General features: G+C 39.5%; 1 protein-coding gene across 2 annotated transcripts in view; it reads left to right on the top strand.

Annotated features, from left to right (window-relative positions):
- Positions 1 to 15,140, top strand: part of LOC106065621 (proto-oncogene tyrosine-protein kinase receptor Ret-like) — a 206,543-nt gene that overhangs the window by 76,767 nt on the left and 114,636 nt on the right. For both annotated transcript variants that reach the window (XM_056021661.1, XM_056021663.1), the window contains exon 4: positions 2,649 to 2,936. In XM_056021661.1, coding sequence (XP_055877636.1) covers positions 2,649 to 2,936 — 288 coding nt within the window. The remainder of the gene's footprint in view (positions 1 to 2,648; positions 2,937 to 15,140) is intronic.

Genomic DNA, 15,140 nt, shown 5'->3' with positions numbered 1-15,140 from the left:
ATTTCATCCGTACTACATCTTGTCTTTTCCAACTTCATATTTATGAGAAGTTGCTTTTTTTTCAGCCTTTGTAAACATTAACTCTTTCTCTCCTAACTGACGCTACCAGCGTTGATTCCACCAGAATTGGGTAAATACTTACGGAGAGAAAGAGTTAAGTCGAAAAACAAAAAAAAGGAACAGAGTATTAGACGTGGGAACAGCGTCTCAGATTAAAATTAACAACCAGGGAACCAAATTCTATGATCTGTCATCTCAGCACGTAGATGCAATTACATGGGGGGCGGGGGTGGACGAGGGGTTCTCAGCGTTACAGAGATGATAATAGTGGTACACATATAGGTCACAAGTTTTTTTTGAACCACTGATTTATGGGTGCTTACATAACTGCTGAGCAATAAAAACCATTGTAGATGATAGTGGAAGGGGCGTTATGGAAGAAGGTTTTGAAATTCGCTACCCTTGGTGTTAATTGCTTCATAACTTGATCTCTCAGTGTTGCTCCCTGTCAGAGGCGGCCTTAGTGGTGCGCGGGGCCCTGGGCGAATGTCATGTGCGGGGCCTTGTACAGTAGTTTCGCTGAGCTTGTCAATTGTAGTCAAACTGAATTTCCATTAGATTGGATCAATAAGAATTATCTCATCTTATTTTAAGCCGTATGGGAAAACTATATAAATCGTACCACGTCACGCTAACGAAATCGCTGGCCTCTAAATGCTGTATGCCTTATTTTCATTACAAGTAAGTACTATACTATTTCAAATCTATATCCAAGGTACTGGTCGTGAGCCTCGGCGTTCTTAATTCGCCGAATATGTTCTTTCTGCATGGTTGGGGGTCGAATTTGTCTCAAAGCAAGCCTAAAAAAACTGACCGTTGTTTGGCGCATAAAGTTTTTCTGTTCTTCCACGAAACGTGCTGTAAAACATTTTCAAGCTAAATAAAATGACGATAATATATGCAAATTATCTTAAACTATACTAAACAAAATGAAACTACCCTACAAAAGACAAAAAAAGAAGAAAAGAATAATAGAGTACACTATAAAGTACAAAAAGAAGGGAACACAATGTTCTAATTTCTAAACGACCGCAATAATTCTTGCTAAGACTGCTCGCCAATGCAGTTTTTCTTTTCTCATTTATTCCAGCATCAGGTTATCCGTTGCGCTACCATTGAACATTCTCTGAGCTTAATCCAATCACGCTGACACGTACTTATAAGTATGGATGGCTGCATGGCCTTGCGGTATGCGCTCTGGGCTTTTGTTCTGTCGTCTCGATGGCCCCGGGTTCATACCCTTGCCCGCTGCCATTACCGTTGTCCTGCGGGAGATTAGGACTAGGATGTAGATTGTCTTCAAATGTGAAGGAACATCCAAAAACATTTAAAATATTTTACAAACATTTTAACGTGATTTACAGAAACCTCGTGCTGCTGAGTTTTATCAATATAACATAACAGTACTGTAAGACTCTTTATTTATGAAATAAACGATTTTGATTGGTTGTTTTTTTTATGCCAAGGTGAACTGTTGATTAAACAGTTATAGCAGATTAGAATGTACAGGTCATAAGATGCTGTCTTTACTGAAACTGAACGGTATTTCGAAACCAAAAATGTCATGTTTATGAGAACTGGTCTGGTTTTCAAATGTGACTTTGACAAGGGAATCTCCTATCGCGGGGCCCTCCTCCGGCGCGGGGCCTGGGATGGTTGCCCCACTTGCCACCCCCTAAGGCCGCTACTGCTCCCTTTCACTGTTTGGCTACCTGTGTACTTCCTAACACTCCCATTTGTTGCTACCTGTGTACTTCCTAATCCTCCCATTTGTTGCTACCTGTGTACTTCCTAGCCCTCCCATTTGTGGCTACCCGTGTACTTCCTAGCCCTCCCATTTGTGGCTACCCGTGTACTTCCTAACACTCCCATTTGTTGCTACCCGATTACTTCCTAGACCTCCCATTTGTTGCTACCCGTGTACTTCCTAACCCTCACATTTGTTGCTACCCATGTACTTCCTAACCCTCCCATTTGTTGCTACCCGTGTACTTCCTAACCCTCCCATTTGTTGCTACCCATGTACTTCCTAGACCTCCCATTTGTTGCTACCCGTGTACTTCCTAACACTGCCATTTGTGGCTACCCGTGTACTTCCTAGCCCTCCCATTTGTGGCTACCCGTGTACTTCCTAACACTCCCATTTGTTGCTACCCATGTACTTCCTAGCCCTCCCATTTGTTGCTACCCGAGTACTTCCTAGACCTCCCATTCGTTGCTACCCGTGTACTTCCTAACACTCCCATTTGTGGCTACCCGTGTACTTCCTAACCCTCACATTTGTTGCTACCCATGTACTTCCTAGACCTCCCATTTGTTGCTACCCATGTACTTTCTAACACTCCCATTTGTTGCTACCCATGTACTTCCGAACCCTCCCATTTGTTGCTACCCATGTACTTCCTAACCCTCCCATTTGTTGCTACCCACGTACTTCCTAACCCTTCCATTTGTTGCTACCCGTGTACTTCCTAACCCTCCCATTTGTTGCTACTCCTGTACTTCCTAACCCTCCCATTAGTGGCTACCCTCAAGTACTCCTCATGTACTGCTATTACCTTATTGATTTTATCATCTTTCATTCATAGACAAAATCAAATTGTCTTTGAGCCTCCAGTGTGAATGGGGGACGGACCCCTTGCAGGATTACTACAAGCCTCTGACCACCACAGAACTGACCTTCGAGGTTGACCACTACCAGGCCTCGAAGTCCACCAAAGTCAAAAAGGGCCGCTCGGTGATGATGAAAAACCCATGCCCGACAAAAAGCGTGGTGTACGAAATTATAGAGAACTCGGGAACTGGGGTGTTGGACAACTGGGGAGTATTTCGAATGCCTCCGGTACCCCATGGCCAGGTACTTGTACTCAAATGTGGTGAGTTTTATTTATTTTTTCTACTAGATTAGCATACAGAAAATACGATAAACATGCATATATGTAAACCTGCTGGACCAAGTGTTATGAGAACTGGTCTGGTTTTCGAACCTGACTGTGACAAGGGAATCTCCTATCGCGGGCAATGTATAAATCTGGGACAGAACAAAATCCCAGCGCGCATACCTCAAGGCCATATAACCATGGTTACTTATATGCATGTTTATCGCATTTTCTATACAGGTGTTCACCCCTGCAGCAGTATGTCTTTGTAGATTAGCGTAGCAAGATACCATGCAACACTTTTTTGTATAATTGCATGCTGGACAAAGAATTGTCGCTAGTGGTGAGTTTTCTTCAACAGAATTCTCCGACTTCCCACATTCTCTTGTTCCCCACAGTGGATATCTGACATACTTCCTACACCAAACACTCCAAACACGCGTAACACATACAACACCATAGATGCGAGCCTTTATTATGTTACGGCCATTTGTGTGTATCATAGCGGCCCGTATAAAGATTAAATTGAACAAAATGGCATTTTTTTGGTTAACTTTCTGAAACAAAATTTTCATGTATGATTCAAATTTAAACGTAAAATTAAATTATAATATGCGTTTCGGGTTTTATATAATAGAAACATACTAGTGTCATTTTTTTATTGAAACATGTTTATCACACTGCAAGCAGAAAATTAGACCTGTCTACCAGTGGCGTCACTAGGGTGGATGTTGCCCGGCGCGGGCCGCACACACTGCACCTACTAATGACGCTACTGCTATCTACATATATTAACAATTCACATTTTCACCCTTCATTCTTGAATAAATGAGACAACAGTTGCTGCCAACTTGCGTGACTTCAAAGTCTGAGGACAATTTAGAGAAGGTCGATTAACACAAATGGATTTTCCCCTTGAAATAAATATGGAAGCTATCTAAACGTATTGCTTTGTAGTAGTATTATTTCAGACTTTTTTAAAACACAATTTTTTATACAAATCAAATGAAAGAACATAAAAAAAAACAGCAAGAGTTGCATATAATACTACAAATAGTTCTATGTAAAAAAAATTTTATATTTTGACATAAAGAATTTTTTGGAAAATTCCTACCAATACAAACTGGCAAACAGTGAATGTCTGGCCAGGTCTAAATAAAATGCATTGGTGTTTTTACCAGTATAATGACTAACTGTCTTTGTACTTTTACAGTTAGAAGTCACTTTTTAGGTTGTCACTAGATCGACATCTAGATCTTTCTGATTTCAGTATGTCCTGGATCATGTTTTACGAAATAATCGAATACAAATATGTTTATCTCGTGTCTAGTGTACTGAATTTCAGTTTTCAGATTTCCTAAGTTTAGAAGTAATTTAAAAAACAGACATCTGTAGAGTGTGTTGTGCATGTTTCTCGTAACAATTGCATCGAGTAGATCTATAGCAGCGGTTCTCAACCTTTTAAGCTCGGCGACCCCTTTTTACAATATCCCACTCTGCCGCGACCCCCCCCCCCCCATACACACACATACAGCAATAGAAGAATAGACAATAACAATCCTTATTTTTGATGGTCTTAGGTGACCCCTGGCAAATGGTAAATCGACCCCCAAGGGGGTCGCGATCCACAGGTTGAGAACCCCTGATCTATAGAGTTCTTCTATCGTGGTTTGATGATGGTCTGCTGCGTCATCCAGGGGCTTAGGGCTTAGCACTGCGGTTTTGTGCTGGTGAGACCTATCTGAGCCCGGAATGTTTGGCTGCGTACTGGGCAGGTTATTTCCAGCTTCAGCTAGTGTCCTTGGCCTTGTTTTGTTTTTCCCTGGCGCTTATATTCTGCAGCGCTGTTCTCTTGTCCTCTGCAGTTTGAACGCCAGTTTTCACAGCGCGGCGCCATGATGCTCTGTCATGTGCTTTCATCTTCCATGTAGTAAGGCCAATCTTGAAGACTTTCGGAGTCGCTTTGAGGGTCTCCCTGAATCGTTCTCTTTGTTCACCTTGTACTTGCCATAAAGAAACTCTTTAGGGATGCGGGAGTTTTCCATTTTGGCAGAATTGGTAAATTAGACTGCACCTGGATTGTCTGGATGCCTTACAGGCCCCGCTCTTCAAGGGATTTCAGTCTCAGATATTTTGTCTTGCTATTTTGACATTTAGTATTTTTCTGATACAGATCATGTGAAAGTGATTAAGTTCATTTGCATTTTATTTTCTATATACTGTCCACGTTTTTGAAGCATAGAGCAATGCGGGGAGGATGACCGCTCGATACACTCATAGTTTGGTACTTGTGGTAATATCTCGTCTGTTCCAGACATGTCTAAACCGCATACCATAGGATGCACTGGTATTGGCCATTCGGCTAGTCGATTTCATTATCGATGTCTCTGTTTCGTACTGTCAAGGTAGGTAAATCTGTCCACTGCATTTATTTCCATTCCATTTATGTTGATGCTTGAAACTGGAGCTGGCACAAGAAATTAGAAGGATATAATAATCTTCTCTTTTGAATTAACGTCTGTAATTTAAAAGATAAGATAAGCAGACTTCCGTCATTTTTTGTATTGATAGTAAGGCCGTAGACAAGCGGTTCTCAACCTTTTAAGTTCGGCAACCCCTTTTACAATCCCCCACTCTGCCGCGTCTCCCCCCTCCCCCACACACATACAGCAATAGAATAATACATAATAACAATCCATAGTTTCGATGGTCTTAGGCGACCCCTGGCAGATGGTCAATCGACCCACAAGGGGGTCGCGATCCACAGGTTGAGAACCCTTGCCGTAGACTGTTCATGCTCTGCAGATCAGTCTTGGAGCTCATGTAGGGCACAGTCATCAGCAAAAAACAGGTCCCTGAATATTAGTCATCTTAAAAGTATGTAAAGAGGTGAACAGACTTTCAACAGACATAAGTCTCCATTTTTTAATAAGGTCTTTTAGAACGGAACTAATTATTTTTCAGGCTGTGTGTATTGATTAAAAAAAAAGAAAACATAATTATAAAAATGTCTTTCACATGTACAGATGTCTTGGCTTGAGAATGTTTGTACGGGTACATCTGTTGTATTCTGTCTCATATAGGTTGCTACTTAACCAAAAGTCTGCCAGCGCTATTTCATTGACACCGTGTAATTGTAGTCTTCTGTCTGGTGTCAAGACTTCCCATAGCTCACTCGCACTAATGTATTCAAATGTCGGCCCACGTGACCTGCAGGGAAAATGACGAGTCGGAGTGATTTGTCTCGCATTTCATACGAGACTTCAGACGATCTCCACAGGAAGTAGGGGCTGGGATGAGCATTGTGGGAAAAAAACAACCTTTCTTCCCCATCGCCTTCTACCACCCCCAACCCCCATGTCCTCTTTCGACTGAGATATAAAGCTTTGCTTTGGCACCAAGCGTAGCTACATAAGACATTGACATGGTTTGTTTTCAAAAGGACAAAATGGGTGTTGGTCCATGAAACTTTATCAAAGATTTGTTCGATTTATGTTCAGCATTCAAAGATGAATTACTGTCAGGTTAAATAAGATTCAGTTCTAATTAGAACGTCATTTCTCGGAGTCATGTTATCTCACTGGTTTATTAAACAAAAGTAAAGTTGAGATTCTAAAAAAAAAAAATCTTTTTATGCTGCCATTTTTTGGTTGAGTAATTTTCTTTTCTAGTTATTATTGCTTGTGGAGTCTGCATCAAAAAATATATTTTATATTTCCCCTGACAATCATCTATTGTGCGGAAATAAAATTCTATAGCAATTAGCTGATTAACTTGAATACTTATTAGTCTCGTGTTTTGGGACCCAACGGGAAAATCCGGTGATACAACTTTTGTATACCACATCTTTCAAGCCAGTCCGCTCTGGTCCAATCTCTTTTGTGGTCCAGTGGCGCAATAGGTCGTCTGGGAAGAGATTTAGGCACTCAGTGTTAGGACAGACGACTCCAGAAAGGTGAGACTGAAATAAAGTGTTATTGTAGTGAGTTAGATTTTGTTTTAAAAAAAAAGCAGTCTTACTAAAGTCTAGTACATTTACTTTTATCTCATATCAACTTATCATTCAAGTTATATTTCGTATATTTCGCAAAGAAGTTATTCAAGTTTTATTAGGCACAATATATTACGCCTGCAGCAGTTTAGTTGTCTACCAATAGTTTGGTACTACAAGTCAACGACAGGTAACAACACTCAGCAAGCACAATTCAACTCGAATCGAGATTTGAACTCGAGCTCCCTTAATAGGTAGCGAAGCGGATTGAACCTCTACCACACATTTTAATATTTTTTGTGTAAAGTTTACTTGCTGCAAAGTAAGGAGTAAAGCATAACTCTGTGGAAGAAGAAAATCATTTCTCTAATTTACTTACCTCCCCCTTATTTTTTCTTCAGAAGTTGGATTTGATCTCTGCACCATTAGGATGACACTGTCAAGCGCATGCAATCCATAAAAGTGTTGTTGTTTTTTCTATGGTATTTTTCAACTTTTTAATAATTGTAATTCAGTTTTAGAATTTAGTTCCTACCAAAAATGAGCTGAAAAGTAAAACTAGTGACTAGCGATTACGTCCCTTGGTTCTTCTCTGAAAGCACATGATACGTACACGCAGTCACATAGAGAATTATGTAACATATGTTTGAAGGGTTATTGACAACATTAAAATATGATAGTTAGTATTTGAGTGTTGTTGTTTTTTTTTTTTTACATGAGTTCTTTCTGACATAATTGATTGATATGATAAAAAGAACTATGAACTACAGACCTACTGCTATCGCTAATGCACTAGCATGTTTTGTAGAATATAACTATATCTTTCTATGTCATATCATAATATCATATCAAACCAAGTTTGTATATTGGTTTGTTGATTAGATCATCTGTTGTGTTTTGATTGGTTGAGTAGATCTTCTGTTGTGTTTTGATTGGTTGAGTAGATCTTCTGTTGTGTTTTGATTGGTTGAGTAGATCTTCTGTTGTGTTTTGATTGGTTGTGTAGATCTTCTGTTGTGCTTTGATTGGTTGTGTAGATCTTCTGTTATGTTATGATTGGTTTTAGTGGATTATTATAATATTATTATCTCACAAATAAAGCGAAAAGTCCGAAATAAATAAACAACAAATCTAAAGATAGAAATTCCGAAAATGTTTATTAATGAATTTTACATGATTATCTCTTACGTCAGAACGTACAATTAGATGGTCTCCTAGTCGTGTGGTATGCGCTCTGGACTGTTCGCTCGATTTTACCGGGTTTAAATATTACCAGCCGCCCCACTGTAATTTTTTTTCATCCTGAAGGAACATCCGAAACATGTAAAACGAAAAGATATATCCACTAAAGCAAAGTTCAATTTTCTTAGGGCATCGATCAAACTCACTCCGGCACTGAAACCGCCACTGACTAAAAGTAACATTAAATGTCATTGATTATGAACTTTGCTTAGAGTTGTCAATCTGATCAAATTTAATAAACCAAAACCTAAAATATCTTGAAAGTAAAAAAAACAACAACAACCAACAAAGTCGATATATTTAGTCTCTTTATACTCATAGCATTGCACAGATCTAGGACAAAAGTCGTCTGCTGATGTCTAAGTCCTTCCTACGCGCCCACGGGCCTGTGTTTGTCCACATTCGTAATTGGCTCCAAATGAAATTTGTTTCCTTCATAAATCACGGAATAAAACCCAGGAGAAGAGTTGAAAAGAACTTAATTAATTTTGTAATGACAAAGACTTCCGCTCTGTCCGCCCCTCCCTTCTCCCCCCGCTCTATGGATGAAGCGGCCCTAAAGAAGTTCTATGCCCATTGTGAAGGCATGCGGTACAGTGGATGGACAACCTTTTGAGTTGGTTTCATTTCTGCTTCCAACTATGCTGCCCTTTCTCAGCGTTCTCTCTGGATGTCTGTCACCCCGTCAATCTCGCGGTACAATAAGAGTAATGAGTTAGCGCCCGTTAGTCACTGCTTGTTTATGGAATACCCAGAGAGAGGCTGGTGACGTATGTAATACTGCTGATGCATGTAGGGAATGCTCGCGCGCACGTCTGAGCGTGCATGGATGCTTTAGAGAGCGTGTGTTAGGCATCGTCACATAATGAGAGATACTGGTTAGCCTATTTTTATTAAACACGCTGTGTGTGTGTGTGTGTTTGTGTGTGTGTGTTGTATCCACAACTGTCATCATTTACTGCAACGCTTGTATTAAGTCACTCTATGTTTCTTGTATGTTTCTGAATGTTACGCTGTTTGACTAGCACTCTAGTAAGTAGTAAGATTCCCTTGCGATATATAGAGCAGATGATGTAAGGGATTCGAACCAGGGATCCCTCGGTTTGGAACCCAAACGCTATAACACTCTGCCACCATGCCCCCCCCCCTTTTTTTTTCGATGCACTAAAATATTAAAATTAAAATGTTTCACAATCTCGTCTGCTGTTCAGGTTCTCAGTAAAGGAGCGGTAAGAGTTAAAGAGCGTGACACACAGAGAAAGATAGTGGGGGAGGGGCGACAGAAAGAGAGTCAAAGAGAGAGACAAAGAGAGAGAGAGACAAAGAGAGAGACAAAGAGAGAGACAAAGAGAGAGAGAGAGAGGAAGAAAGACACAGAGAGAGAAAGTAAGAAAGAGAGAGTCAAAGAGAGAGACAAAGAGAGAGAGAGAGGAAGAAAGACACAGAGAGAGAAAGTAAGAAAGAGAGAGTCAAAGAGAGAGACAAAGAGAGAGACAAAGAGAGAGAGAGAGGAAGAAAGACACAGAGAGAGAAAGTAAGAAAGAAAGAGAGAGTCAAAGAGAGAGACAAAGAGAGAGACAAAGAGAGAGAGAGGAAGAAAGACACAGAGAGAGAAAGTAAGAAAGAAAGAGAGAGTCAAAGAGAGAGACAAAGAGAGAGACAAAGAGAGAGAGAGAGGAAGAAAGACACAGAGAGAGAAAGTAAGAAAGAGAGAGTCAAAGAGAGAGACAAAGAGAGAGACAAAGAGAGAGAGAGGAAGAAAGACACAGAGAGAGAAAGTAAGAAAGAGAGAGTCAAAGAGAGAGACAAAGAGAGAGAGAGGAAGAAAGACACAAAGAGAGAGTCAAAGAGAGAGACAAAGAGAGAGACAAAGAGAGAGAGAGAGGAAGAAAGACACAGAGAGAGAAAGTAAGAAAGAGAGAGTCAAAGAGAGAGACAAAGAGAGAGAGAGAGAGGAAGAAAGACACAGAGAGAGAAAGTAAGAAAGAGAGAGTCAAAGAGAGAGACAAAGAGAGAGAGAGGAAGAAAGACACAGAGAGAGAAAGTAAGAAAGAGAGAGTCAAAGAGAGAGACAAAGAGAGAGAGAGGAAGAAAGAGAGAGACAAAGAGAGAGTGAGAGAGGAAGAAAGAGAGAGACAAAGAGAGAGAGAGGGAAAAAGAGAGAGACAAAGTGAGAGGAAGAAAGAGGGAGACAAAGAGAGAGAGAGAGAGGAAGTAAGAGAGAGACAAAGAGAAAGAGAGAGAGGAAGAAAGAGACAGACAAAGAGAGAGAGGAAAAAAAGAGAGAGACAAAATGAGAGAGATGAAAAAAGAGAGAGAGGAAGAACGAGAGAGACGAAGAGAGAGAGAGGAAGAAAGAATAGAGAGAGACACTCTAGGATAGACCAGCTGAACTTGATAGAAGAACGGCTTTGAAAAAGTATTTCTGTAGAAGACTATTATCGTAGCCTTTATGTGTAGTGGTGGCGCGATGGCCGAGTAGTAAGGTGCTTGGCTTTCGAACCGAAGATCCCAGACTCAATTCCTGGTGAAGACTGGGATTTTTTATTTCGGCATCTCTAGGGCAGCTCTGAGGCTACCCAGCTCTAATGGGTACATCACATTAGTTGATAACAAGTAAAGACGGTTGGTCTTGTGCTGGCCACATGACACTCTCGTTAACCGTGATCCACAGAAACAGATCATCTGTCGCAAGGCCTGAAAGGGAAACTTACTTACATGTGTAGTATTTGCATTTTTTGAAGGGTACCTCAGTTCTCGCTTGAGACTTCATTTGTTAGGGTCTAGCTAAATGTACATATATGCATCAGTGACAATACATAGTGCTCTTTGTTATTGATACTATAGATAGCTTCAGTGAACTGTTTCTATATCAATAAGAACATCATACATTTTTAGCAAGTTATGAATTTATTTATTTTTATGCCGACAATGAAACGACTATAATAAAAATTGAAAACAACCTTTTGAAAAAAAGTTTAACGGTCATTGAACATTTCGAATAGCTGCTTGAATAGCGATCGTATCGAAACCATAACAAAAAATATCAAACAGAAATTACTGCCCCTGGCCATGTAAAAGTATTAATAGCATATTCAGGACAATGTGGAAGAAATTTATTAGCCATTGACATTTGGACTCCTGGAGCTAGAGAGCGACTATGCAACAGAAGCTCATTAATCTTTCGAGTTGTAGTCGGATGAAAGTTTGGCCACTTGTGCGATAAGGTTTCTGCTAACTCGTGTATCGAGGAATGACTTAATGATGCAAACCAGGCAGCTAGCCTGAGATTAATTGTTCATTACAATATTACAGACCTTAAGCTTGCCAGCGCCTGGGATTTTATGCTTTTAGAGACCTAGTGAGCTTATTTTTCTTCTTCTAATTTTTCTTTCTTATGACCATGTTGATGGTTGGATGGATGGATGGACGGATGAAGTGGGTGAATACGCTTGACTGGACAGCGAGTCCAGCAATCTAGTTAAGTAGGTTACGTTCTGAATGTCCAGCGAAGCTTGCGCCGAGACCTTGACCAGTTGTGTAAACAAATGCACTGGCCAGCTAAACAAATGCCAAAGATTATTTTAAATAAAGAGTCAAGAAGCATTGTACTTTCTAGAAAGCTCTTTAAGACAGACTAAAAGATAAATATAGAACATCGGGTTTCTTATTGGTCCACTGTTCATTGTTCAGAAGTAAAACAGTCAAGTCCACCTTTTCCAACATTAGGATCTATGGGAGACAGGTGAGGTCAAGCTTATCTGTTTCTGTAACGACAGTTAACTAGGGTGTCATCTGGCTAACACGACGAACAACAGCCTTTTGTTTCTTCAATGGGAAAGATGGCTACCTGGTCGTGCGGTATGCGCGCTGGACTGTCTTTCAGTCGTTACGATGGTCCCGGGTTCAAACCCTACCCTCTGCCATCCCCACCTCCTCTTGCGGGTTGTTCGGACTAGGATGTAGAATATATTCAAGTCTGAAGAAACATCCAAAACGTGTCAAACATTGTATAACAAACAATGTCATAAAGCTGGTATCGGGGGCGTCCTAAAAAAAAATCCGAAAGTTAATAATTCAAGGCTTCACCTGGAATGGAACTCAAGACCCTTCGGTGCGGAAGCTCAGCGATCTACCACTATACACCATGCACCTTTTATACTTCATAGTACTACATAGTAGTGTCATAGTGTCATAGTACTACATAGTAGTGTCATAGTGTCATAGTACTACATAGTAGTGTCATAGTGTCATAGTACTACATAGTAGTGTCATAGTGTCATAGTACTACATAGTAGTGTCATAGTGTCATAGTACTACATAGTAGTGTCATAGTGTCATAGTACTACATAGTAGTGTCATAGTGTCATAGTACTACATAGTAGTGTCATAGTGTCATAGTACTACATAGTAGTGTCATAGTGTCATAGTACTACATAGTAGTGTCATAGTGTCATAGTACTACATAGTAGTGTCATAGTGTCATAGTACTACATAGTAGTGTCATAGTACTACATAGTAGTGTCATAGTGTCATAGTACTACATAGTAGTGTCATAGTGTCATAGTACTACATAGTAGTGTCATAGTGTCAGTGAAGAATGTAATACTCATAGAGAGAAAGAGAGTGAGAGCGAGAGAAAGAGAGAGAGAAAGAAAGAGAGAGAAAGAGAGAGAAGGAGAGAAAGAGAGGGAGAGAAGAGAAAGAGAGAGAGAGAGAAAGAGAGAGAGAGAAAGAGAAAGAGAGAGAAAGAGAGAGTGAGAAAGAGAGAGAGAAAGAAAGAGAAAGAGAGAGAAAGAGAAACATATAGAGAGAAAGAGAGAGTGATAAAGTGAGAGAGAGAGAAATAGAGAGAGAAAGAAAGAGTAGAGAAAGAGAGAGAGAGAAAAGAGAGAGAGAAAGAGAGAAAGAGAGAGAAAGAGAAAGAGAGAGAGAAAGAGAGAGAAAGATAAAGAGAGAGAGAAAGATAGAGAGAAAGAGAAAGATAGAGAGAAAGAGAAAGAGAGAGAAAGAAAGAGAGAGAGAGAGAGAAAGATAAGCTGGTAGATACAGCTGTTTTTTCCCTGGTCCGTACTTGTTTTCCAAAAAGTGTAATCATGTTAGCCAGAGAAAGTAAATTGGTTACAAAGAAACGAAACGAGGAGAGAAATAACTCGGCCAGTGGTCAGTGGTCATTTGTCTCTGTCCTCAAGTTTCAGTGCCATTGTTTCCCGTAGACGCTGCCAGATGTCTCTCCGTTACCTTTGACTTTGGTGGTCCACCACGATTGTATAATGCGTGTTTATTTCCAGACATCTCGCTCAAACAGTTTGGTCTCGTCTCGTCCAGCTATTTGGAGAGTTTGTTTTGGAGGTAAAAAAAAAGTCAGTCCTATCTGGCGCTAATGTGATTCAAAAGAACAATTCAAATATCTCATTAGCTGTCATTCTTCAATGTTCGCCTGAACAGTACAATCCGACTGATGAGTTTTTTTTTTTTTTTTTACCAGAAGCAATGTCTCAGTCGGCCTTTTAAAACGTTGCCATATTTTTGTTCTAGCAGACGACACATGAATGTAGCAGACGTTATTTATTATTTTTTTTTTTGAAAATTTACAATATTTGTTTCGCTATTTTTATTTTTTTTTTTTTAACTTCAATTGATAGTTGATAAAATAGTTCATTGATGGAAAGTTTTAAAAAGAATTGATTAATTTTTGTTACAAGGAGATAATTGTATACTTCCGGGTCAAATCTGTGGAACGTATGGATGTGTAACACTATCTGAATGATTTCCTAACACTAGCTGCTTGAGCTACAACATTACACATATCAGATATTTTTAAGTTTCCAAGAAAACTGCTTGGATGTATCAATTCTATGTTCCATATCTTTGGAGTCTCTCATTTCAAAATTCTATGTGTCATATCTTTGGAGTCTCTCATTTCAAAATTCTATGTTCCATATCTTTGGAGTCTCTCATTTCAAAATTCTATGTTCCATATCTTTGGAGTCTCTCATTTCAAAATTCTATGTTCCATATCTTTGGAGTCTCTCATTTCAAAATTCTATGTTTCATATCTTTGGAGTCTCTCATTTCAAAATTCTATGTTTCATATCTTTGGAGTCTCTCATTTCAAAATTCTATGTTTCATATATTTAAAGTCTCTAATTTCAAGAATCTATGTTTCATATATTAAAGTCTCTCATTTCAAAATTCTATGTTCCATATCTTTGGAGTCTCTCATTTCAAAATTCTATGTTTCATATCTTTGGAGTCTCTCATTTCAAAATTGTATGTTTCATATATTTAAAGTCTCTAATTTCAAGAATCTATGTTTCATATATTAAAGTCTCTCATTTCAAAATTCTATGTTTCATATATTTAAAGTCTCTAATTTCAAGAATCTATGTTTTATATATTAAAGTCTCTAATTTCAAGAATCTATGTTTCATATATTTAAAGTCTCTCATTTCAAGATTCTATGTTTCATATATATTAAAGTCTCTCGGTAATTCTCATTGACTTAAGAGACTGGATTTGTGTCTGTATGCGTGTTTTTTTTTGTTTTGTTTTTTGTATGAATGGCTGCATGGTCGCGTGGTGTACCCTCTGGACTGTCGTCTCAATGGTCCATGGTTCGAAACCTGCATGCCGACGTGCCCAGTAGTCCTGCGGGAGGTTTGGGCTATGATGTAATAATCTTTATATCTTGCGTGCGTAGTATAAAGTAAATTACACCTTTCAGACCTTGCGATCTAAAGTGTATATGATATAATGGTCATGGCCCACAGTTTAGGGAGGGTGTCATATGGCTAGCACAACGAGCAACAGCCTTTACTATCCCCCCCCCCCCCCCAACAAATGTCAGGTATCCAGTTGAGTTGGCTGGACTCAGAGCGACATAAAGATCCCGAAATTCAAAACCCCAGTCTTCACCTAGATTCAAACCCGAGACCCCCTTGCTTCGGAATCCAAGCGCTTAATCA

Source organism: Biomphalaria glabrata, chromosome 2, assembly GCF_947242115.1.
Source record: "Biomphalaria glabrata chromosome 2, xgBioGlab47.1, whole genome shotgun sequence".
NCBI classification, from domain to species: domain Eukaryota; kingdom Metazoa; phylum Mollusca; class Gastropoda; family Planorbidae; genus Biomphalaria; species Biomphalaria glabrata.
Note: the sequence above shows the minus strand (reverse complement) of the source record. Positions and strands in the feature narration are given on the sequence as shown.